General features: G+C 38.4%; 1 protein-coding gene across 1 annotated transcript in view; it reads left to right on the forward strand.

The window, feature by feature from the left end:
* The window catches only part of TMEM108 (transmembrane protein 108), a 349819-nt gene that overhangs the window by 175103 nt on the left and 147102 nt on the right, over positions 1 to 27614 (forward strand). The window contains 1 exon segment of the mRNA XM_077130145.1: positions 9745 to 9830. Coding sequence (XP_076986260.1) covers positions 9791 to 9830 — 40 coding nt within the window. The 5' untranslated portion in view covers positions 9745 to 9790.

Here is a 27614-nt window from a genome sequence, read left to right on the forward strand (position 1 = left end):
CTCTTTTCAGGAGAATGAAAATGTTCTAAAATTAGATTGTGGTGGGTCTGCAATGGTAAATATACTAAAAACCATGAAATAACATACTCTTTACAGGTAAACTTCATGGTAGGCAATGTATCTCAGAGCTCTTAAAAAGAAAATGCATTTGTGTTTTTCACGAATGTGAAATATACATAGACAAACATAGAATGATTTGTTACATTATGAAAGTAAACTATTCTGTTTACTTTCGTGTATATTTGAAATGTGCTTGTACTCATCACCCAACTCCAACAATTATTTTACTCTTAGTTGATACTGTTTCCTCTGCATCCTACCTATCCCCCCTCCCAATGGATTATTTTGAAGTAAATCCAAAACACATCATTTCAAAATACTTAATTTAATATCTCTAACAATATAAGGACTCTTTTTCTTAACCATAATATTATCATACCAATAGAATAATTATTCCTGAATAGTCAACCATCCAATCACTCACATTTTATTGATTATTATAATCGATGTACAGTTGTTATTCTTTTTGGTGCTGAAATTTCACCTCTTTGACCAGTAACTGCTTTTACTTACAAAAGCACTCCTTGGTGCTTTTGGCAAGGCTTTGTTTTTAATGCAGTAACACATCGCTGAAATCACAGTCTACAAACCAGGAGTTCTCATTGCTACTGGGTTGATCATTATTGGAGGACTTTTCCCTCTCTAGGCAGAACTAGTTATGTGTATACATAATGTGTGTGTGTGTGTGCATGTGTATACATAATATGTGTGTGTGTGTGTGCATATGTATACATAATGTGCGTGTGTGCATGCATCTGTGTTGAAATGGTTCATTTCAAATTCAAGACTTCCGGATTTTGGACCTAGTTTTATTGACTTTTTTTATCTGTAATTCCTTTAGCCATACCAAAAAAATAGCAATGTCACCAACAGAATTCTTTACATGCTTTATCTCAAAACACATCTAATAGTATCTTAATAATAGTACAAAACTTCCATCAATAGTAGAGGTACTGAAATGAAAATAGTTCAAGGTGTGCGTGTGTTTATGTATGTCTGTTTGTGTGTGTGCGTGTGTTTTGCTGGTCTTTATCTCGATTAGGTTGTACTAGGGATACATACTCCAGTAATTGCTTTAAAGTCACTTTGAATAGTTCTTCCTTGGGTGGTAGTGCTACTAATGGATACAATTAGGTTCAATTTATTTTATATTATTTTTATTAAGGATTTTTAAACCTAATTTAATTGTATAATTCTGTAAAATATTTATATGTTTCCAAAACATATTGACAAAATAAGATACAGTCAAGGAAATTCCTCCCTCTTTCCTCTGCCCTGTTCCCTCTCTTCCCCAATAGTAGTCATTTTTTTCCCCAGTAGGTAGTCATTTTAAATATGTTTATATCTTATCCTTTCTTTTTTGTTGGTATAAACAAATATATGTATATATTTATATTTTACCTTCCTTATGTAAGATGAATGGTAACATGGTATACATATTTTTCTCCTTGTTTTTTTTTAAGTAACACTGTGTATTGGACACTACACAGTAAATACAGAAATATCATTTATTTTTTATTTATAGTTGCATGGTATGCCAGTGTGTGAAGTTCTTTATTACAGATTATTTGAGTAATTAACAGATTTTTATCTACAACTATTATTAGATTGAATAGTTATGTAAACATCTTTTCAAATTTTGTTGAGGAGGAGGGGCCAAGATGGCGGCTTAGTAATGTGCACGTTTTAGTTCGTCCTCCAGAACAACTACTAAATAACCAGAAACAGTACAAAACAGCTCCCGGAGCCACGATAGTGACCAGACACACAGCGTACCCCAGTCTGGACCAGCTGGACTGGCTGCGAGTCTCCGGAACAGAGAGTTCCCGAACAGAGAGTTCCCCAAGCCGCAGCGGCTGGCACCCGGTGCCCCTCCCCCACAGGTGGCTTTCCGGAGGGAAAGGAAAGACACTCCAACAGTAGCAGGGACTGCATCCAACCAAACACCAATTGTGGCATTAATAAACAAATTGTGACTACTAAAAATAGGCCCCCAGCTCAGGCAAAACTGGTCAAGGCGGAGGTCGCTTATTGGGCTAACCAAAAAAGAGGAAAGGGGATGAAATGGAGCCTTTTGTGGCTGTTTCTATGGAGGCTTGGCTGCCTCTGGATTCAGGGCGGGATTACACAGGCTGCAACTGCCCCAAGCATATGCAGAAACAGGCTGCTTTCAGGGCTGTCTCCAACCTGAGCCTACCCCAGGGGAGGGGTGAAACACAACTCAGGTGGAATTCCTCTCTCAAGGAATTCAGACCCCAGGGCTAGGCAATTTGAAGCCATTAAAACCAGCCTACAACCTTTCCTCTGTCTCCACCATGCCCCCAGCAGGGACAGCCTTCCAAAGTTAAAGGAGCCACAACATCTTTTGCTGGTGGGACCCACAGACAGACAAGCACCACATACTGGGCAGGATAAGAAAAACAGAGCCCAGAGACGTCACAGGAAAGTCCTTCAACCTGCTGGGTCTCACCCTCAGGGAAAACTGATGCAGGTGACTCCTTCCCCCCGAAAGGAGGCCAGTTTAGTCCGGGAAAACCTGGCAGGAGTCTGTAATACCTATGTAGACCCTCCTAAGGGTGGGGAGGGAAAAGGCACCTTACAAGCAGGACAAGAAACAAGAAAACAAGAACTGAAAAATTACCCTCTGTTAAACAAAATTTAAGCTAGAGGCCCAGAAAAAGCTGAACTGAAGATCAAAGAACAGATAGACAACAAACTCATCTAGTAAGAAAACCCTAGGTAAGATAAGTGAAAGCAATCTCCAGAATAAACTAATTAAGGTAATTAAATGTCCAGATGCCAGCAAAAAATAACAAATCACACCAGGAAAATTGAAGATATGGCCCAGTCAAAGGAACAAACCAATAGTTCAAATGAAATACAGGAGCTGAAACAACTAATTCTGAATATACGAACAGAAATGGAAAACCTCATCGAAAACCAAATCAATGAATTGAGGGAGGACATGAAGAAGGCAAGGAATGAACAAAAAGAAGAAATGGGAAGTCTGAAAAAACAAATCACAGAACTTACGGGAATGGAACATACAGTAGAAGAGATGAAAAAACAATGGAAACCTACAATGGTAGATTTCAAGAGACAGAGGTTAGAATTAGTGAACTGGAGGATGGAACATCTGAAATCCAAAAAGAAACAGAAACTATAGGGAAAAGAATGGAAAAATATGAGCAGGGGCTCAGGGAATTGAATGATAATATGAAGCGCACAAATATATGTGTTGTGGGTGTCCCAGAAGGAGAAGAGAAGGGAAAAGGAGGAGAAAAACTAATGGAAGGAATTATCACTGAAAATTTCCCAACTCTTATGAAAGACCTAAAATTACAGATCCAAGAAGTGCAACACACCCCAAAGAGAATAGATCCAAATAGACGTTCTCCAAGACACTTACTAGTCAGAATGTCAGAGGTCAAAGAGAAAGAGAGGATCTTGAAAGCAGCAAGAGAAAAGCAATCCACCACATACAAGGGAAACCCAATAAGACTATGTGTAGATTTCTCAGCAGAAACCATGGAGGCGAGAAGACAGTGGGATGATATAAAAAAATTACTAAAAGAGATCGCTTCTCGGCCTTTTGGCTAAGATCAAGTGTAAATTACTAAAAGAGAAAAACTGCCAACCAAGAATTCTATATCCAGCAAAATTGTCCTTCAAAAATGAGGGAGGGCAGGCCACAGTGGCTCAGCAGGTAAGAGTGCTTGCCTGCCATGCCCGAGGACCCGGATTCGATTCCCGGTGCCTGCCCATGTTAAAAAAAAAAAAAAAAAATGAGGGAGAAATTAAAACCTTTTCAGACAAAAATTTTGTTGAGATATCATTGGGATAAATATCTAAAAATGGGATTCTTGTGTCAAAAGATGAAAACATATGTATTTTTTTATAAAATGTCTGCCTTATGTGACTATAACAATTTTTTTTATTAGAGCAGTTGTAGATTTGCAGAAAAGCCATGCAAAGTTTCTGTATACCGCCCTTTCCTGACACACATACAGTTTTCTCTGTTGTTAGCAATTTGTGTTAGTGTAGGACCTTTGTTAAATGAAATGAAACAATATTATTATACTTATATTATTAACTATAGTCCATAGTTTACATTAGGGTTCACTCTTCATATTGTATAGTTCTATGGGTTTTATAAAATTTGTATTCTGAAAACATATATACCACCCAAAATTTCCCGTTTTAATCACATTCAAGTATAGTATTCAGTGGTGTTAACTACATTTGCAATGTTGTGCTACCATTGCCACCATCAACTACCAAAACTTCCATCACCCCCAAGAAACTACCCATTGAGCATTAACTCCGCTTTCTTCACCTCCCCCGCTGCCAACGATAACCTGTATTCTAGTGCCCGAATCTATGAATTTGAATATTCTGATTATTTCATATAAATGAGATGATATAATATTTGTCCTTTATTTGATTTATTTCACTCAACATGATGCCTTCACAGTTCATCCATATTGAAGATGTATCAGAGCGTCATCTCTTTTTATGACTGAATAATATTCCCTAGTCTATATAAATTACAATTTGTTTACCCATTCTTCTGTTGGTGGACATTTGGGTTGCTACACCTTTTGGCAACTGTGAAAAAAGGCTGCTGTGAACACTGGTGTACAAAAATCTGTTTGAGTCACTGCTTTCAATTCTTTTGTGTATTGCACATACAAGTGGGATTTATAGTCATGTTGTAATTCTATACTTAACTTTCTGAAGAGCCACCAAATCGTTTTCTGTAGTGGCTGTACCATTTTACATTCCCCAACAATGTACAAAGATTCCTATTTCTCCACATTCTTGCCAAAACTTATCCTTTAAAAAAAAAAAGTAACCCTTCTAGTGGGTGTGAAGTAGTATCTCATGGTTTTGATTTGTTTTTCTCTAATGGCTTATGATGTTGAGCATCTTTTCATGTGCCTTTTGGCATTTGTATATCTTCTTGGGAGAAATGTCTGTTCAAGTCCATTGCATATTTTAAAAATTAGATTGTTTATCTTTTTGTTGTTGAGTGCATATTTGTTTTTGCTGTATAAGAGTTATAGCATTTTGTATTCCCATCAATAATATACGAGTGCCTGTTATTTCTCAGCCTCGCCGACAGAGAAGCTTAAAGGGATTTTTGACAATCTGTGAAAAGGGGTATCTCAATGTATTTAAATTTGAATTTCCTTATTTTGAGCAAGTTGGAATATCTTTTCATATGTTGAAGAGTTACTTGCATTTTTTTCTGTGAATCATCTTTTTATGCCTCTAACCCATTTTTCTTTAAGCTTTTTGGACTTTATGCTCTATTTTTAAAAGTGCTTTATGTACTAGGAATATTAACACTTGGCCTGTTATGAGTTGAACATTGTTTGCAGTTTTTCATTTGTATTTTATTTAATTGTATTTTTTACTATGTAACTTTTATGTAATAAAATTGATTGTTTTCCTTATCGTTTCAGATTTTGATTGACAGTTAGCAAAGTGTCTGTATTCCCAAAGAATAGAAGAAATTTACTAATATTTTCTCCTAGTACTTGTGTGTTTTCAGATTTACATTTAAAAGTCTGATCCATTTAGAATTTATGCAGGTGTATTTGGAATGAATGCAATTGTGACCTTTTCTACATTTTTCTCCCATTATCTTGACAACATTTATTTAAAATCCATCTTTTCCACCACTGAGTTGATATGCTATCTTTATCATATCCTAAATTTTCATATGTAATTGGGTCTATTTCTGGATATTTTATTCAGTTCCATTAGGCTATCTATTGATGTGCCAATATCAAATTGTTTTACTAATAGAGCTTTAGAGTACGTTACATCATCTAGTAAGACCAACAGTACTCCCTCCCCCCGCTTATTGCTCTCTTTTTTTTTTTTTTTTTTTTTTTTTGCCCCCAGGGTTTTCCTGACTTTTCTTCCTTAAATGTTCAAGAAGAACTTGTAATACTTATAATATCAAATATCAGAACTTTTCTTTAGGTTCTCTGACTTTTTTCCTACTTCATGGTAATTCTAATTGGAACATTTAAGTTGTCTATGAAAGTTAGAGTTTTCACTCCTGAGTCAGTGAAGCTGAGGTAACTGTCCCATTGAAGCCAAAAGGAGAGGCAGAATTCCTTTAGACTAGTTCACCTTCAGGGCTGGCCTGGCTGACTTTTGCATCCCACTTGGGTCCCCTGGGCTAATTACTGCTGAGACCCCACCTGCTCTGCTATCCTGTGCATTTGGTTAAATGTTTTCATCCTCCTCTTTTCTGTTTTGTTTTTGTTTCTTTGTTTATTACTTGGTGCTTTGCACTGTAAAACTATACCTTTTAAGGATTTCATTCCAGAAATTGTCATCCTTGAAACTCCTTAATTATCCCCTGAAGGACCAGACAGTTGTGATTAATGTTTTCTACTATATGGCTAAAAAGAAGTCTTTGATGATATCTACTCTGGCTCTCCATCTATTCAAAGCAACACAATTGACCCAAGAGACTAACCAAGCAACCATCATTAGAACAGTGAGTTAGTGCAGTGAGGTCACAAAATGAATATACAAAACTCAGTAGTTTTCATATAAAGGCAATTATAAAATAAAATGTAAAAAGAAGTTCCATCACAGTGGCCAAAAAAAATACCTAGGAATTAACTTGACAAGACTGTAGATCTTAAATGAAGGAAACACTAACTCCACAGAAAGAAGAACGTAAATACAGATTAATTTTTAATAAACAGTAGCCCATATGTTTTTTTCCTAATTGGGATAGCCCTCTGTAACCCAGATGATCCCAGGACTCCCAGATTTACAGACTCAGTTATTTCTTTGATATCTTTGAATGAAATGTCTTTACCCCATGTATTGTGGAAAGTCTATCACCTTCTCAAAAATCCCTGAGAATTTCCAGAGATGATTGAGGAGCTTATATTTCCCTTGATCAATATAAACTATAGCTTCTGCCCTGCTCTTCTGTGGCTTGATTGTTCATTCATTCCTTCATTTGTTATTCACTAAACATTTATTGAGGGCTCACCATATCCTTGGCACTCCCATGAATGCCCACTCACTATTGTTCCACGCTCCCGGGGCTACAGCCTCTGACTGTCCCTGGATCACCCTTGGCTTGGAACATACTTTCTTCTCCTTCATTGCCCCTGTCCAGGCTATTTTATGTAAGACTTTTGCTGATGTTTGGTGGATAGTAGTGGTGGATGAGAATTGTGGGGGAGAAGGAATGCAGATATAGGATGTGAATACAAACAGCATAAAACAAGAAGAAATGAAAACTTATTAGGCATCTTAAAATCCATAGGTCATTCCTCGTGGGCAGTTTCTCACTTTAGATCCCACCTGCTGCCATCTTTTGGACTTGGCTCTTCCTGTTTCTCAACCTCTCTTGCTTAATTAACATCTCCTCAGTTTCCCTGATTATTGGACCTCTCAGTACCTCTTTCTTAGTCTCCAGAACCTCAAATCTCCTGTTATTTTATAATGGAGAGCAATTTAGCTATCTCTTTTTATTCTTCTTGCTCAGCCAGGTCACACTCAAGAGGACTTTAATTTGTCTACCCAAAGCAGTCTTTGAGCCATTGCCCCCACCCTAAAAGAGCATTTCTCACCCCCTAAAAAGGAATTCTATCCAGAGCCACAGGTTTTAAAATATCATTTATTTTTCTCCTCACCACCCTCCTATTTTGAAGATATTTTAAGTCTCTACAAAATTAGTAAAGTAAATAGAAGATAATTACAATTAGTGTCCTAATGAGATTTTTCCCCCTGGAAGTTACTAAAATGACATTAAAATTAATCCAGTGGAGGGGGAACAAATCTCAAAGAACAAGACATATCTTTAAAAAAGAGTAATAATGGAAGGCTAACTCTACCAAATGTTTAATTTAAACAGCACTTATTATTCTAGTGGAAGAATCCAGAAATAGAAAAATAAAATAGAACACAGAGTCCAGAAACAATTCTAATAATATATAAATTTAGAATCTGATAAAGGAAACTCTAAAAATACCAGGAGAAGTACAGGTAACTATTTAAGTAATCCTGGACTAAATCCTTTCTAAGTATGGCAGCAGATAGAAAACATACTAGGAAAAATAATTTTAACCTTCTGTAAGTAAAAAAAATGCGGTAATTCAGTGACAAATTGGAAAAACTATTTGCAACATATATAACAAAAGTAGTTCTGGTGACTTTAATATATGTGTGTGTACGCATACATATAGCGTTCTTACAAATAAATAAGAAAACTGCGTGCCATACAACATAGATGAACCTTGAAAATATTAAGATAATGAAAGAGACAGACACAGAGTCATTTACTATATGATATCATTTATATGAAATGTTCCAAATGGCATATCTAAAGAGACAGAAAGTAGATTAGTAACTGCCAGGAGTTGGGAGAATGAGGAATGGAGAATGAATGCTAATGGGTATGACATTTCTTTTCAGGGTGATACAAGTGTTCTGAAATTAGATAGTGCTGATGGTTGCACAGCTTTGTGAATATGCTAAAAAACACTGAATTGTGCCCTTTTAAAAGAGTGAATTTTATGTTATATGAATTATATCTCAATTTTTGTAAAAAAGATAAACCAATCCCAATGGGTTATCACAAGAGAAAAGTAATAAACATAGCATGCCAGTAGAGAATGTTTAAAGAATCTGAACTAAAAAATGTCAAAGTTAGTACGAACACTAATAAACATATAGAATGCAAATTAATGCAATGAGATGAAATATTTTCCTATTTTCTTGTTGAAGATGAAAAAAATTATATTTCCATTATTGTGTAGCATGTTGTCTAATGGACATTCTCATGTATTGGTACTGATAAAGGGCAATTTGGCAATATATTATAAAAGCCTTAAATTGTATCCTTGAAATTCCATTTCTAGAAATTTATCTTAAAGAAATACTATATGTCATTTAAAATAAAATAATAAGATAGTGAAATAGAAAGATGTTTCTGCTAATAGGGAGAAAAATTCAAATGTACAATACGTAAAATGAGACAGACCATAAAAGCACCCAGTCCAAAGGCTGGACTTACATTACATACCAAAATGTAAGCAATAATCTCTTCTTAGTGATGGGATAACAGATAATTTTTATTTTCTTATTTATTCTCATCTATATTTTCTGTTTATCTGTGTTTGCATAATATTCTATACTAGAAGTACCTTTAGTAATCAGAAAATAACAGCAAAGGTTCATTAAAATAATAAAATTTCTAGTGTGGTGAAGATTTTGTTTTTGTTTTTGTTTTTGTTTTATATGCATGTATGTGAGCACCTTCGGGCAAATGAGATGAGTAAAGAAACTTCTCTTTTCTCCTTCTGTTTCAAGACTAGAGAGTCAGGGAAGGTTAATTGGAAACATTCAAAAGTTCTGAAGCCAGATTCTCATTCTCTAGCTGCCCAGAGGAATTTCCTCCATTGGAGTTGTACAGTTTCAGGATTTAACTAATTGATTGGTAATTTTATAATATATATAGAACATTGTTAACTGTTTTGGTATATCCCTCCCACGATTTTTCCTCTTCAGTGAAAAAATTTTATTTTAGGCTTTGCAACAAGGGTCATGTTGAGTGCAGTTTTTTTTTTTTTTTTTTTTATTGCTATTGACTTGAAGTGTGTGCTCTGGATGTAACATTTTCTTCCCCCAATTTCCCAGACAGAATCATGAATAAACTAGAGGACAAGCAGGACCAGATGATACCATGAAGAGAAGTTTACAGGCCCTCTATTGCCAACTGTTAAGTAAGTCAATACCATATTTCTTCTTTCCTGGAGTAATCCAAGATTATTGTTTGCTGAGTTCTAGAAACTTACACCTTTTCTGCAAGAAGACCAGGGTTTAGTCAATGAGGAAGGACGAGAAATTTGCCCTCTGTTTCTTCTTCTAGATATTTAAGGTACCATTTTCTTGGGCATCAGCTGAAATACAGACTCTAACATAATAATTCTAAATTGGCATATTGAACATAATTCATTCAATATGAGGATCAAAAAAATTATTGCTTTTGGTTTTGTGGTAGGATTCAGGATGTTCCAGTATGATCTTCTGTAGGTTCCTAATGGGTAGGGGATGACAACTTGTGTTTTGTGGATTTTGCCACATAGAATCTGTTAACATTCAGTGGCTCTGCAGCCTTTTTGGCTTAGAATGCTATGCATAGGTAGGTGTGGTGAGTGTCAAGAACGTGATTTCTCCAGGTTTTGTGGTAGGATAAGAAGTGTTGCATTATGTCCTTCTGTATGTTGCTCATGTGTTTTGGGGATTGTGCCACAAAGCACCAGTTGCCATTCAGAGACTTTACAACCTTTGGAATTGGAACTGTTCCCTGGAGAAATGTAAAACCCAAGAACAGTTGGTGGTTTTGATGTTCAAATCAACCTACCTGGGACAACAGGTATTGATCACTGCAGGTCACACGAACACCATTGAATTGGGAAATTCAAAACTATTGAGTTCATTGTACTTGTCAGATTCTTGCTAAGGTAGATGTAGCTTTCTTAGGCTGAGAGACTGAAATGCAAATCACCAACTGTCTCTTAGTATTTAACCATTCAGGTTATGTTGCAGCCTCAGGGCAAAACATAGTATCTCAGACAGCACTCTGGTTTGGTGTTTTAATTGGTTCATCTCTTCTGCCAAATTCTAATCTCTGAAACACACAGCCTCTTTTCAGTGTGGTAGAAAATTGAGAAAGTTACAGGGATTCTCTCATGTTCTTTCTCTGTGTTCTACTGGTCTATGAGCTTTTTGTTTTTGTTTTTTAATGATAAACTTACTTGTAGGAGAAAAGGCTTTACAGATTGAAGAAGCAGTGTCATCAGTGCTCTGTCTGGGTGGGAGAGAGAAGGTTATACAATGGGGCCAGTTGAAGGATGAAAAAGATTTCACTCTCAACCCTCACTCAGAGGAGAGGCTTTGCAAGGAAGAACAACATGAAATGAGAAAGCTCACAATAGATTTGGGAAGCAGCAAAATGTTTGTTGAGATCATCTATGCTAATTATATGCCTCAAAGAATATTATAAGGTCACATAGGTATCCAAAGATTCATGGACAAGTATTATTCTATGATAAAGCCCATCCTCCCAAATTGAGCATGTGTGAAAGCTGAAGGAATTTTCCTTAAACCTCACCTAAATAACTGCAGAAATCAACTGTTATAATACCTTCATTGTTTGCAAACCTTGATAGGAAATACAAACACCCACCCATCACTAGTAGTCTCATTTTGGTCTGGATTTGTACATAATTGATGGGGCCAATCACTTTGGCACTAGAATCAATTAGTTTGACTTCAGATAATGGTTTTTCACAAGTTCAATGAGACAAGGACTATTATTTAAAGGTTTTTATTCTCATGAAGGTAATTGGATATGTAGTAAAGTTTGTGTAAAATCCTGGATTCCTTTAACACTGGCATGCATATGTACGTATACACATTCAGGAGCTCATGTATGTCATTGATTGCCAATTGTTAAGTTATACCTATATTAACATTGTCCACAAACAAAATCTTTTTGCGGAGTCTATAAAAGACTTGAGAATTGAAGAGTCAATGTGAACTTAATGTTACTTTATGCAACTCAGCAAACTGATTTTTTTTAATTTGAAAAAAAAACTCTGATGGCATGTTCTTATCTATTGTCATATAACATACCATCCCCAAACTTTGTTGCTTAAAAAAATTATGTTCATTTATTTTGCTCATGAATCTACAGTTTTGGCAAAGGTTGGCAGTCTGCTGGTCTCTGTTCCACAATATCTGAGAACTGGGTTGAAATGGCTCCAAGGCATAGGGCCTGGGCAGCTGGTGCTGTTGGGGCATCGCTGGCTCTCTGAGGCATTTTTATGTGGCAAGCCTTGGCAATACTAGAACAATAATTCTGCCACATTGTATCAGTCAAGGAAGTCCCTAAGACCAACCCTGACTCAAAGGGAGGGGATTTAGACTTCAGTTCTCAGCAGGAAGAGTAGTATGAATTGTAGTCATCTTTGATCTACCATAGAGAATATCTATGTGCTTAAAAAAAAACCCAGCAATTAATTACTAAAGGATATTATCCAATTTATGAATCATCATTATGATAGAATAGCGTCTCTCTTGAGTACTTACTGTGTTCCAGGCATTTACTAATCATTTTACCTACATCATGCTTCAAGATGAAGTAGTACCGATGAATAAGTTAAGAACTGGCCCACTTCTTTGAATTTGCTTATTCAAGATATTTCGATTCCGTGGACTCGTATACTATTATGGTCTCTTGTGTCAGGCGTCTTCCACTTAGCGTAAATTTTCAAGGGTCATCTGTTAGCAAGTTTCAGTACTTCATTACTATTTGTGGCTGAACAATATTGTTCCATTGTATGGATACACCACATTTTGTTTATACATTCATCCTTGGATGGATACTTTGTTTCCACCTTTTGGCTATTGTGAATAATGCTATGAGCATTGGTGTACAAGTTTTAATATTGTACTTTTTGACAACCTGACTTTCTCTACCATTGCTTTATTTGGGGGGTTTCACTCCATGGTATGCTACCCAACATTTCATCCCACCAGCTTTTTAGCCCTTTGGGGAATTTTAATACATTTTAGACGATACCTTGTAACAACTGAAAGCTTGAGGATGGAGGTGGTGTTGAGGACCTTCATGATTATGTAGAAACCAAACACTGTCATTCACTGTTCTTTTTTAGACCTAAGCAATAAATTAGGAGTGAAACTGACAGATTCACTAGAATTCACTAAGGACGCCTGGGTTTTCAAGCCAGCAGACAGTAGTTCAAATCTTAGCCTTAAAAATTGCTGGATGGCTTGCTTTAGTTATTTAACCTCGATGAGCCTTAATATTTAAATGTAATATGACCAGCCACTGTATAAGGTGGGTCTTGAGTGAGATAAAATGACATATAGAAGACCTGCAATAAATATCAAACCCCTTAGTGGGACTTGCTGTCTGGAAGAAAAGGATGCAACCTAATTGGGAGCTCTGTTATCGCATTTGCATGGGGATTTCTGGTTCACAGCATTTCCCCATGATTTGATCCTTATAAACAACCTTATGAGGTGAGGGGGCTAATTGCCATTAACCCTATTCTACAGAGAAGGAAACTGATGTGACCAACACTGCCTTTCCCAAACCACATCACAATTTTTTTTTAGAGTTTAATGGAAAGTAAGGAGCATCACCACAACCCTGAAGCACACTGCCCTACTGGGGAGGCACTGAGTAATGAGTTAGCACATTTAGTTTTCTATGTATTGGAAATTTATTTTATTACATTTATTGTTAAGAAGGTGAATATATTTTATTATGGTCCTATGAAAATAAGTTTTAATAACCAGTATCATTCAAACAAAGTTGTTTGGATAATTTACTTGTTATTATGTTGAGCAACTTAAGTATTTGCTGTATAAATACTTATTGTCCTTGATGTATCCTACTTGCCCACTCATGCATCCTCTGTATTGGCCACAGATAGTTTAACCCAAGCTGTCCACAGGCCCCTGTCTTATGCATAAGGAAGATAACTACTTGTACATAAGGAAGATAACTCCTTGTGTGGATTTGGGTCCTAGCTTGTAAGATTTAGAAGGAAAGTCTACCCTCTTTTCTGCCCTTTTTCCCTAGAGGATAGGGACTATATCTCAGTCACAGATTTGAATTATGCACTTCCCCAATCCACATTACCTGCCTCTGCAGACTCTTCCAGGCGTAATGAAAAGCTGGCTGGGTGTGGAATTCATTTCCTCTTGGAAACTGTTTTCTGTTGGAATGTTCTGCTTTTCTCCTAATCTCTCGTACTGAGTAGAAGACCCTGAAAATGTTTTAAAGTGAGCAAATTGTTTTTGGTACCTTCTCAGCTCCAAATATCCCTCCTTGCCTAATAGCTATCCAGTGACTTCATTCTTCCCTCCAGTCACTTTCTAAACTGGAAATATCCATATAGTAATATTCCCATAAGAGATTAACATTTCTCCTTTCTTTTTCCTCCTTCCCATCCTTATCCTGTGGTAAACCCAAGGTCCCCACTATGGTACCTACTCACACAGATTGTGTTCTGGGACCTGAAGTTCCTATATGTTCCTTTAAGACAGGAAGCAATCAATTAAGGAGAATTAAGGAGTGGCCTCTCTCCTTAAATCTCAAGGATATTTGCATTAAAGAAATTTTACCTTCTTAACACTATTTTGATATCACTTTAAACAGTATTGAATATAACAATTTAAAGAAGTAAGCTGCTTCCCAGGGCTGAAGTAACAGACGGTCTGTCTGAATCTCCCTGAGTCATGAATCTGAAACCTTCAGATCATCTCTGGCTTATTCCTTTCCTCACTGGCCAGCTAGCATCAGATCTTATGTCTTATCTGCACCTTTTTATCATCACCATCCTATTATTTTATCATCACCATCCAAAGCTGAATACCTTAAGTCATCCTTGACTTGCTTTCTGCCCTACACTGGATGCAGATTCCCTTGATTCTAACATATTGTGCGTCCATTTATTCCTCTGTATCCCCACTGTCTTTGTTTTTTAGTGAAGGATTTTCTAAATTCTTGTCTGAGCTATTTTAATGGTTTCCCTTTGTCATCCTATTATCCAACCCCTTCCTTCTGATTCATCCTCAAATTGCTACAGAGTTAACTGCCTGTCATCTGCTGATAAATCTCTCAAAGGTTTTGTATCACCTAATAGTTCTCCAAGTGTGGCCCACAAACCACAGGGAATCCTCAAGACCCTTTCAGGAAGTCCTGAAAGTCCTTCCCTTTGAAGCCAGGTTTTCTTCATAGATTTCAACCAAAATAATATATCACAACAGATTCAGTGCAGAAGCAGATATGAAAGCCAGCTCTCCTTTATAAGTCAGACATTAAAGAAATTTTCCAAAATGTGGAACAATCCCCGCCCTTCTTGCCACTGTGTTTGTTTGTTTGTTTTAGAAGGTGTTTTTATTTTTCGTTGAAAAATATATTATGTATATTAACATGTAATGAGTTTATTGTTATTTTTGAATTAAATATTTTAAAATTTTTCTAACTCTCCTTTTTAAGAAATTAAATGCCAATAGATATAACCCATGAAAACAAAAGCTCTTGGAGTCCTCAGTAATTTTTAAGAGAATAAAATGGTCCTGAGACAAAAACATTTGAGAACCACTGACCTAGGAGATAAAGTCCAAATTTCTTAGATTAGCATTCAAGTTGTTAATAGTCTGGACCCAGATTACCTCTTCAGCCTTACCTCTCACCACCTTTGCTTTTCATGCTCCCCATTCCCCACCACACCTCTCCATCCAGTAGATGCCCACTCATTGTGCTACAGCCACCATAGCTGATATTCCATCCCCTATAAAAGATTTAGCTCTGGGTATGCTTGTGCTTGTTCTTGTCTTCATGCTCCTCAGGGATGGAGACTCCATTCATTCTCCTATCTCCAGTCTCAGGGTGTGAATCATAGCAGGACTGAATAAATTTTTAATTCAACACCGTATCTCATCAAATCTAAGATGTCATTGATTGTAAGATATACAGGGTTATTTTATGAACCACTAAGAAAGAAAAAACATGGCCAACTAAACTATCACACGCCATCAATTGTATATTGCAATATGGATAAACTGTAATTATTAGGGGTGGATTGTGGCTAACTTGATAATATACTCTGAATCTGGTACTAGATTATCCTTTAGGCCTAAGCAAACCATCTGTATCCCCAGCTCTCATCCCACATAGGCCCTATGGGACAAGGAAGTGTCCCTTTGGACAGTGGAGAGAAATCATAGGAGTTGGGTTGTCACTAAGTGAATTTGGCTCTTGTATTTTATCTTCGTGGTTTGTTTGGCCTAAGAAGTGAGAAGAAATTTTCCCTCAGACAAGAAGGGAGAATTGATATAAATTGTAACTGACACAGTATTTGGGTCCAAACAGATGTGAACTCCAGAAATATTTTTGTGTTCTTGTAGATGTTATGTGCAGTCACACAAATATTGCCCTTCTGTATAGGATCTTCATTTTGTTCCTTCTCCTTTACCCCTGCTTCTTACACTGCCTGATCCTAGCCTCATGGAGAGTAACAGGATTCCAGCAATGATTCAGAACTTGGATTCTGGACTAAGATTACTTGGCTTACCTCTAATTTTCTTCCAAATTATTTTCATCTCTTTCCATACAAAAAATACAAATTTGAGTATAGGGACCCTTGGTTGGGAATGTTAAATGGTGCAATCACTGTGGAAAACAGTTTGGCAGTTCCACATAGAACTCCCGTATGGCCTGGCAATCCTAGTTCTAGGTGTACACCCAAAAGAATTTAAAGAAAGGATTCAGACAGATATTTGTACACCACTGTTCATTGCAACATTAGTCGCAATAGCCAAAAGGTGAAAGCAACCCAAATATCCATCAACAGGTGAATAAACAAAACATGGTATATACATACAATGGAATTATTATTCAGCCTACAAAAGGAATAGTTCTGATATATGCAACTATACATTCATACCTTGGAAACATGTTGAGTGAAATAAATAAGACATGAAGGGATAGATATTGTATGATTTCACTTACATGAAATAACCTGAATATGTAAACTTACAGAGACAGAAAGTAGAGTACAGGTTGTCAAGGGAGTGAGGTGACAGGAGATGGAGAATTAATGCCTAATGGATGTCAAGTTTCTGTTTGGGGTGATGGGAAAGTTCTGGTGATGATTGTAGTGAGGGTAGTGCAATGTCGTAAACGTCAGTGATCCCACTGAATGGTGTGTTTGGGAGTGGATAGGATGGGAAAGCTTATGTTATATACATGTTTCCACAATTTCAAAACAAAGTAATCAAAGAGACAATGATGATTAAATGCAATACATGGCCCTGGACTGGATCTCATAATGGAAGAGAAAAAGCCCAAAAGGACATAAGAAAAAATTGGAATGTGGGCTATAATCTTTTATATTAATGTTGAAGTTCTTGAACTTGATAACTCTACTTTACGGTAGTTACATGAGTGAATACCCTTGTTCTTAGGAAACATACATGGAAATACTATGTGTTCAAGGAGCATGACAGATGTAATTTACTTTTAAATGTTTGAAAATAGATAGATGATGGGTGGATAGATAGAATAATTCAGCAAATGTGGCAAATGTTAAAATGGATGGATCTGGGTATCTGGAGGTAGGAATATGTTGGAATTCTCTGGTTGGGAATTCTCTGGTTGCATAAATTATTTTGAAATCATTTCAAATATTTAAAAGGGAAAGAAAAAACTTGCTGTCCTTTGTTTTAATGGGTTTGAATTCTGCTTTCTCTCCCCTGCCAGGTAGCTATGAATAGAGTCATCCTTGCTTAGTAAAAAAAAGAGAGAGAGCATGGGTGATTGAGTAGCAGAGTCCATCAGCCTGAAGCACTCTAGTGCTACCAACAATGGCTATAATTTTGGCCCTTGGTTCTCTTGGTCCTGACTGTTCACTGCAGCTGGCTCATTTTAGAACTTGATTTTATAAGAGTATTTCTTCACTGGGTGGTGGGTAATTTTTTTGCGAATCAATAGAATTTTTTGTTATTTGTTGTTCTTTTTCTCCAATAATGAAGAGATTTGCAAATGTTCTGGAGGAAGGACAGGTCTTTTTAGTTCAGAAGGGTAAATAATTCATACCGAAAATTTGAGGAACACTTTCAAATGTGACATTAACCCAGGAAGTTTGGGCATACTAGGTCCTTAACGATGTCATGTTCTTTAATATCTTCTACATTTTAAGTTGTGATTTAAAATTTTCATACATTAAGAATTCTCATTGTAATTAATATCAATAAGGACTGAGGAATAAACTGTTTTAAAGAAATTCAGTTTTAAGGCTTTTTAGTACATTCTGTCACACAGTTGGCAGGAATATAGGTGAGGGAAGTCAGGCTTGCACTTAGGAGAGCTGTTGACTTATGCAAATTTAAATGTCAGTTCTTAATGAGTAAATTCAATTTTCTGTACAGAGTACTTTTGCTAAAATATGTGGATGCGGAAAGCATCAAATTTGGATTTAAAGGATGTAATATGGGCTCTCACTTCTTTTCTTACTAGTTATGTGACTTTGCACCTACCATTTAACTTCCCAGAGCTGCCTTGGTTTCTTTAACTGTGATACATGGATGAATAGTATAATACCTGCCCTGAGGACGTTGGGAGAGTTAGATGAAAAGAGTATAAAAACTTTTCATATGATGTAGAATGACTTCCAAACATGGACTGTTGTTTTACTGTTATCCTTAAGTAACTAAATTATTTCTCTTGTTGAATATTAAACTATAGTTCAGCAAAAACTGTTTAAAAAAGAAGAAATGTTAAAGGTAGCTTAGGATGTCCTCCCCCAGATTCTAATTCAGTAGAATCCCCATTAATGCACATAAGCCTCATTAGTGGGGGCCACTCTAACTGGGCATTGGCTTGCTTATCAGGATCTAGTAAAAGTCTGGGAGATTTTTCTGCAAAAAGGGAGTTTTTTAATTTAAAAAAATATTTTTTTTAATGAAGATAAAGGAAATTTTTTGGCAACTTTGTGATACCTTTGTAATTAAATATTTTCTGAAAGTTGGATGAAAAGTTTAATCTTTACCTTTACACAGGCAGTGTACACTAGGGATTCTTTGGGCTAGAACTCGAGAAGTTCCCAGATCCTAAGACATATTGCCTTTGCAGGACCTTCTTTTAGCTCTCCCTCTCTGTTCATCCATTTCCCTTCCCTTTCTTTGGGTCATTTCCATCCCCAGACTCTCTCTTCTCTTTGATCTTCCCTTAAAAGTGTTCAAGCCTTTCTCCTCCTGCAGATAAATCTGCTAGCAGATTTTATCTGCTAAAAGCATGCTGACAGCAACTCACAAGTGAATTCCTTACCTTTGCTCTGAGTGTTCCAGGACATCACTCAGGTACCCTGCGAGCTGTGGCCAGCCTCATTACTCATTTCCTCCCATCTGCAAAATGGACATGTGCACTAGTTTCCTACAACCACCATAACAAATTGCCACAAATGTAGCACAGTGCCTAGTTTGGGGTAGATGCTCAGTAATGGTGGGTATTACATTGTTATTTTGTTTACTATTACTAGCACCTAGAAGTCATTAGCACAAAGTTGGTGTTAAAGATATATTTGTTGAATGAATTATTTAATTTTCATTTTGTGGTATTTAAGAAAACATATTTGAGTGCCCGCTTTGAATCAAGCCCTGATCCAAGCAATGAAGATTCAAAAAAAAAAAAAAAGCTAAAGTAGACATGGTTCCTAGCACATGATGCTTACCATGGAACAAAAAGGCATAAAATAATCATAAAACAGAAAATTCCAAGCATGACAGGCACTATGAAGAAGTCTTTGGGGAAATTTGTCCTAGATAATGTGGACCAAGAAGGCTTTTCCAAGCTGAGGTCTGAAAGATGAAGTGTTAGCCAGGTGAAGAAGGATGGGCACAGGTGACCACGAGGGACTCATATCTGAAGCAGGCCAGGGTGGCTTGCATGGGAGGGTGCAGCAGGACAAGGAGATGTGAAAAGAAGAGGTAGGTGGGAGCCAGATAGAACAGGGCCTTAAGGACCAAATGAGGGAATTCTTTATTTATGCTAAGAGCAGTTGGAGACCAATGAAAGAATTAAGGAGAATGGAAACATCTTGCATTTTAAAAAGATCACTCTGGTGCTTCAAAAATAATAGATCGGATGGAGACCCAAGTTGATGTGGGTAAACCAGTGAAAGGTCATCCCAGTGGTCCAAGTGAAGAGAAGGGGCTGCTCGGGCAGGGTCGTAGTGGTAGAGATGAGAGAATGGGAAAGATTGGCAATATATTTTATATGAAACATTTATATACTTTACTTAAGTCGATTTTTATAAATGTTATAAAAGAGGTCAAATGAATTGGATGTGGTGGGTTGTGAAGAGGAATGAAGAGGCATTAGGATAGATCCAAGGTTTCTAACTGTGACTGGATTGTGATGCCTTCACTGTAATAAGGACCAAATTTTATTTTATTTGTGGTAAGAGGAAGGAAGGGAAGATCAAGTTTAGTTTTGGATAGGGTAAATTTAAGGCACCATTGAGACATCCAAAGGATCGTTCAGTGGGTAGTGGGCTTTAAAGTCAGGAGTGCAGTGGACAGACCTGAGCTGAAGGTGTACTTATTTGTGAACCCTCTGTGAGGAGGTGGTATTGGAAGCTGGGGAGAGAATGTAGAGGGAGGGGGAGGAAAGGGCCTAGACTCAAGCTTTGAGAAAGCCAAAGGTAGAGGAGATAAAAAGGGCAGCAAGAGAGGTAAGAGGGTAAACTGAAGGTGCGAGTGTTCTGGAAGTCAGAGAAATGCAGTACTTCAAGAAAAGGGAGTAGAGAAGAGAGTCACTTGTTGCTGCTAAGAGGTCAAAAAAGCTGTAGAATGAAATGTCAGGTTTGGCAACATGAAGGTCATGGCAATTTTAGTAGAGCTGTATAGGTAGAGTATGGACAAGACATCAAAATGGTTGAAAAGTGAGTGGGATATGAGGAAATGGAACCAGTGAGTTTACACAGCTTCTGGGAGAAGTTCGACCATAAAATGAGGGCAAAAGAGAACTGTAGCTGATAGAGGATACATGGCTGAGTGACCGAAAAAAAAACAAAACAGAGTGGCTTGAGCTGGTATAAAAGCTCCCGAAAAGGGTTTGTGGGTACCAAGAAGCTTCAGAGAACTTGAGATGTGCAGTGATGGTGAGAACCCCCAGGGCAGGAACAGTTTGAAAGATGTTTCCTTATACCCATATGTACTTGGTGCACAAGGTATGTTTCCTGCCTTGTCAACAAATGGCAGTGCTGATTACATAATTGTGCCATGTTTGATGAGAAGAAGCAAGAATGAGATTCCCCTGTCTTGTGATCAGCAAGTCTGGTTGACACTGAGCATAAGTGCTTTAATGATTTCCCTGTGATGTTCTCTCAGTCAGACCACTGTCTCCCCATGGGCAGAGCCCAGGCTGTCTGCACACAGCTACAGGATCCACTAATGATGCAGTGGCTCAGAATAGAACCCTGGGATCCTCTGAAATAAGAAGAGCTGGAATTTACTTTGAAATGCTTGGATCAGATGAAGAAATGAGTGTGTCTATATACCCTTCCTATCAGACAAAGACCAGGAGTTGCCTGCAACAGAAAGAGATAGGAGACCAGTGTCAAGCCCCAAGTATCTTCTATATCATGTCCCTGTATAGTCGCAGGAGGAAATGAATGACGGGACAGGCTTGCTTAGACTTAGGTTGGCTCCCTAGAAGCAGACCTGTCGCTGAGATGAGGAGTTATGTGAGAGCGACTTATTAGGAAGTGTTACCAAGAAGGTTACCGACAGGGATATGGTGAGAAAAGGAAAGGGAAGGAGGCCCAGCAGGGATGTGGTATCAAGCAAAATCCCACAGAAGTTAACTTTGGCTTAGTCTCTCTTATGAGCTCTGCAAGAGGGCAGTTTACTCCGTAGACCCATTGCCACATGGGTGAGGAGCGGGAGGGTTACCTTCCTTTGGTTAAGGAACTTAGGACATGCCAGCACTGTTTAAACTCTTTAAATTCATGGTTCACATAAACTCTTAATACTTTTTAACACACGCAAAGCACTTAGAATAGCGCCTTAAATGTTGGTTACTTTTATTCTCACTGTCATCATCAGTCTTTCCCCTTTAGTCCTCCCGTTCCTCTAAACAAAAAGTAAAACCTCATCGCTCTTCCACTCCAAGGACCTTGTTCTCATTCTCATGCACGTCACAGTACAATGACGAACTATTGCATCTCCCTCCTCTGCCCTATGAGTCCCCCTCCTAAGTCTTATTCTTTAAGAACCAGAGCTTGTTAGTAAACAGTCCATCATGCAACCCCTTGGTTTACAGATGTAATTGAAATGCCCTGTGGACGTAGTCCCATGGGCTTCTCTTTTGTATTATTAAATTGTGATGATGAATGAGTGTGACCAGGTATTTTATTCTTTCCTGGAGATGTGGCTTTTATAGATGTAATTTCCTCGGTAATATTTTCCCACAGATAAAATTTAGGTAGAATCATTGACAATCTGAGAAGTCATATTTCCCCAGTCAATGGTTTACTTAGAAAATTAAGTTCTGAAAAGTAGGAAATTATGTGTAGACTTAAGGGAGAATAATAAGTATAATTATAAAGGAAGGAGGGCAGTCTGTGCAGGACATCAGTTTGTTCTTGTGAGGAAACCAGTCCCGATTATAGAGATAAACGTTCTTGTGCAAACACCAGGGAATTTAGAAGTTTACCCTTTGAATGCTATATGAGAAGTTAGATGTCATTTAAAAAAAAAGACATCAGAAAAGCAGTGGCTAAGTCTTGAGAGAGATTAGAAGGGCAGAGTGTTTCCTCTTTTTTTTATTTCCAGGACAGTATCTTGATTCCTTAGAATATGTGAAAGAATTATGTCATATACTTTCAGAACAGAAAGGAAGATTCTTTAGCAACTGCAACCACATTTAACATATGAAGAAACTAGGACCTCTTCTGAGAGGATACGTGGTTCGTCCAGGATCTGAGCCCAGTGGATGTGAGAGCAGAGACTCAAACCCGGGTCCGTGGACTCTTGGTGCAGTGCTTACTCTTGGACCTCTTCTCTTTCCACTCTCCTCCTTGCCTTGTATCCTGGTCACACCAATTGTCTTTTACTTCTGCAAATACTCCAACTTATTCCTTGCTTAGGGCCTGTGACCAGTTGTTCCTCCTGACATGGTGTGCCTGGCTCCCAGCTGTTCAGCTCATAGCCCTAGGATTTCCTCCCAGCAGCTTCCCTTGCCTCTCCATCTAAACTCGTCAACCAGTTCTCCCCATCAGATTACCCTACTTTAAGTTCTGTATAGCACTTGAAGTTATTGTATGTTTTACTTGGCTCTTTATTTATTGCCATACCTCCCATTGAAATGTCATCTTGCCGAGAACCAGCACCCTGTATTCCCAGCACATTGAAGACCCTCAACATAATGGCATTAAAGCAGATTGCACTGGGTGAGAGACAGTGGGGCAGGTTTATTGGGTGGACCATGTTATCAGGTGAAATTCCATGTAGGGAGAACTGGAATTATGGTCTAGATCAGTGCTGTCTAGTAGAAATGTAATGAAAGCCACATATGCAATTTAAAACTTTCTAGTAGCCACATTAGAAAAAGTGAGAAGAAATAGGTGAAATTAATTTTAATAATATATTTTATTTAACCCCGTATTTCCAAAATACCATAATTTCAACGTATAATCAATAAAAAATATTGGCAAGGTATTTACATTCTTTTTTCATACCCAGTTTTCAAAATCTCATGTATATGCCCTTAATATATCTCAATTTGGGTGCTCAGTTTTCATCAGAAATACTTGGTCTGCCTCCTCTAAATGTCATACAATTTACAGATGAAGAAGTAGATTCACATACTTAAAAGTGTTCTAATAATTGAATTAGTTTTTAAATTTAAATTACTTAAAATTAAATAAAAATTTAAATTTAATTCCTCAGTCTCATTCGTAATAACATTTCAAGTGCTCAGGGCCACATGTGGTTAGTGGCTGCTCAGGTCTATATCATTTGCGTGAGTCTATTGGTTTTTGAAGTTCCTTAGCCCTTCCTACCCTGTGCCAGTTCTGTGGGTACAGGTGTGTGGGGCCCCCGAAACAGAACACCGGGGCCTTGGGCCGGGAGGCTGAGACTCTGCCCCGGCCCGTCCACTCCTGGGCCACCATGTTCAGAAACAGGAGTTGGTGAGTCCTTCTAAGACCTTGAGAATACACTTGTCCAGAAGAAGGGCAAAATCAGAGGAGTCTCACAACACCCACAGAGAACATGTAGTCCAGGGTTGAGCACACCTCTGCATGCATGCAGCTGTCTCTCAAAGAGGTGACATCAGATTCCACCGAGCCCCTCAGGTGTGACTCCAAAGCATCCCTGCCTAGGCGGCTGCAACTGAGTGTGCTACAGACACCCGTCTGAGGCACTAACAATCTGGCTGTTGAGGAAGGCGTTCTTTCTCAGAGCCTCTGGAAGGCCCTGCCCTGAGGAGCATCACTCCTCAGAAGAATGTTTGAGGACCCCTTCAGGAGACTTGCACCATCTCATCCTGACCTTAGCCTCTGTCCCTCATCACATCTTAGTTTTCTGTTCCAGTCCCAGCAGTGCTGCCCCCCCAGGTACCAGGGTTGATGATGCACAGGGAGTAGAGAAGGGACTTCTCAGTTTTCCTGTGTGTGATCCGGGAGACCTGGATCCTCACGCTGTGAGCTGATTCCACCAGCAGTTCCAGAGGAAGTTATTTCATGATGTTTGTGTCCCTTGGGAGAGGTAAAAGGTCAGTGTTATATTCTGAAACACTGAATGTCACAAGCTTCTATTGTGGCTCTCATCACCAAGCGGCAGTTTTTTCCTCCTAAGGAACTATAATTGAGATATCGAAGATCCGACATGCCCAGACAACCAAGGTGCCTGACAGTGGACAAAAGCTGAAGTTTGTCAAGGGAGGACTGTCTTAAATAAATCCTTAAATCTAAATAATTTTGCAGATAAAGCTGTTTCTACAATCAAGATTGAAATCCTTAGGCGGTGTTCTAGCTTGCTAGCTGCTGGAATACTAGAAACAGAATGACTTTTAAAAAGGGTAATTTAATAAGTTGCTAGTTTACAGTTCTAAGGCCAAGAAAATGTCCCAATTAAAAAAAGTCTATAGAAATGTCCAATTTAAGGCATCCAGGGAAAGATACCTTGATTCAAGAAGGCTGACAACATTCAACGTTTCTCTCTCAGCTGGAAGGGCATATGGTGAACATGGTGGTATCTGCTGGCTTTCTTGTGACTCTACCAAAAGGGACTCTCTCCAAAATGTTTCCTCTTTTAAAGGATTCCAGCAAGCAACTCCACCTTCAGTGGGTGGAGACACACCTCCATGGAAATCATCTAATCAAAAGTTACCACCCATAATTGGGTGGGTCACATCTTCATAGAAACAATCAAAATGCTCCCACCCAGCAATATTGAATGAGGATCAAAGGGCATGGGTTTTCTGGGGTCCACCACAGATTCAGACCAGCACAGGCGGCATCTCTACTTTAAGTCCCTACCCATAACCCCTAGGTGGCACCAGAATATTTAATACTTTTTTGTTTTCAGTACCTTCAATGTACTATTATAAAGAACCGCTTATGTGCAGATATTTTGCTAGGCACTGAGAGTGAAAAGACGCGAGCCCTCACCTCCAAGAATTCCCAGGCTAGTGGAGAGAGGGGCTTCACAAAAAAATATATAATACAAAATGGTTTATCACAATCCCTTATTAGACAGAATGCCTCCATGTATGGCAACGTGAAAAATTCAGGGATACGAAGAAATATAACACATAATTTTTGCTCTCCAGAGCCTTCTAGTATAGTCGGAAAGACAGGAGCGGAAGATGAAAAGTGAAAATAACAGTGCAAGGATGCAGTCAAAATATCTATCTATGATGAGAAAGTGAGTAAAGGTAATTCTGTGCAGAAGTCATAAGAACCCATAGGTCAAGTCATGTCCTTCAACCCAATTTAGCTAGAAATAAAGAGAACTTTTTGATATACCTCTGACTCCTCTATGTATATTTTAATTGGTACCAGTCTTGGCCAGAGACACAAAAACCAAAGGACACTGACTAAAACAAACCTTTCACACTTCTTAAAGTGCTTTCTCATCTAATATGTCATTACTCAATCCTGATAATTCTATACGATAAGCATCATTTTTATGCCATATTACCATTAAGGAAATGGAAACCCAAAGGAGCCAAGGGTCATGCTCAGGATCCTAAAACCAGGAACTTGGGCCCAGGTGTTCTGATTCCAAGTCCAGTATATTTTCTAGACTCCCATAGCCTTCTGTATTCCACCCAAGTCACAGTCCTTGGGGAAACTCTGCATCCCACTGAAGACAGTTGTGCCATCTGATTGTGTGTTTCTTCTTGGGGTTTTTGCAACTTCAGCCCTGTATTCCTGCAGCCTTTCCCTGACAATATGCCTCATCTTGTTTTAGCAGCTTTGTGATTGGTCTTTTTGTTTCCCCCTTGGGTCTGTTTAAAGACATAAAACAAATAGTAGCAGGAGAGAGGTATTGGCTCTCAAGTCAGATATTGGCTGGGTAATAGTTGGGAAAATAAATGTTGCAACCCATTGAGGCGTTGGGCCATTCCTTTTATAAGCTGGTGAATCTGTAGCTCGCTTAGCCTCATTATTTTTTAGTTAGCAGGCTCTGGTTGTGCCATCCTTATGGCTATATTTTTAGAAGTCTTAGATTATTATAGCAACTGTGAAAATGGATGGGAAACTAAATCTGGCTCCCTGTGTACATCCTGCTTAATTGTTCCTTGAATTAAATGTGTCTTCATCAGATCCTCAAGAGATGCTACACCCACCCCTGCTGGTGATTGAAAACTGCTACCCTCACAGACAGGTCTACCAGGTGATGAGAGGTGTTTCAGGATACTGGCTGCCCTCCTCATCCAGCAGTTGATCTGTATACCAGCTGCTCCTGGGAGAGGAGAGGTAAGGAAGGCCGGATAGGAAGGATTTGTGACGGAGACACTTTCACAGTGCCAAATAAAACATCAACAATTTGTGCTGAGTCTGATATTCTAGTCATGGCACTTAAGCCTCATTCAAGCTGATGTGACACGAGAAAGATGCACTAATGGGATAGCCCCACTGTGTGTCAGAGGGAGACAAGGAATTGAGGAAGTAAATGAACATTGCAAACTATTTGAGCTGTATCAGAGCACTGAAGGTTAGGGAAGGTTAGCCCTTAAAATAGCGTCTCTTACGTTGTGGTTATTTACAGAAAAGTTTTGAAGGAGTTGGAGAGAATAAGGTAGAGGAGGGAATACCCTAAGCCACATGAGGAATGTAAACTGATGTTTTACTGCTACCTCCTGGGTCCTCCAGCCACTCTCCCTCCTCCAGATCCCCTTCTCTTGAGCCCCACCTGCTGTCTCTGCTAAGGCAGGTGTAAGTATACCCAAGGCCCTTGCCTCTGACTTCTGACTCAGCTTCCCCACCTGGCACCCCAGTTTTCTGTGGACATTAGGGCTATGCTGTAATTTCATCTCAGCACTGCCTACTAAGCTTCTGCCAGCTCTGTCACTTATGGAACTGGGCTCTATTTTCCATAAGTCCTCAGCACTGCTGCCCTGCCCTCAACAGACTGTTTACTCAGTGACAAGAAAGCAGACTTGGCCGTGAGTCTACTCCACAACTGAGCTCTTGGTTAAAGCTGCCCAGCTTAAGGCCAAATATTCCACATGCCTTTAGACATCATGAGTTTGACTTTCCGAGTTGTCAGTGGGGCAGTGTTGTTTGTAGCTGGGTTAGTTTCTCCAGCTCCCTCCTCTGCCTGGTCTTGGCTCTTCTTTTACGTCATCACTGGTTCATTGCTGAGGGACTGGTATGCCTTACTGCCAAGCCACCTAACACAGCTTATTTTTCCTTTAACATTTATAGTATTTTAAAAGAAAAATGTAAGAT

Source organism: Tamandua tetradactyla, chromosome 15, assembly GCF_023851605.1.
Source record: "Tamandua tetradactyla isolate mTamTet1 chromosome 15, mTamTet1.pri, whole genome shotgun sequence".
NCBI classification, from domain to species: domain Eukaryota; kingdom Metazoa; phylum Chordata; class Mammalia; order Pilosa; family Myrmecophagidae; genus Tamandua; species Tamandua tetradactyla.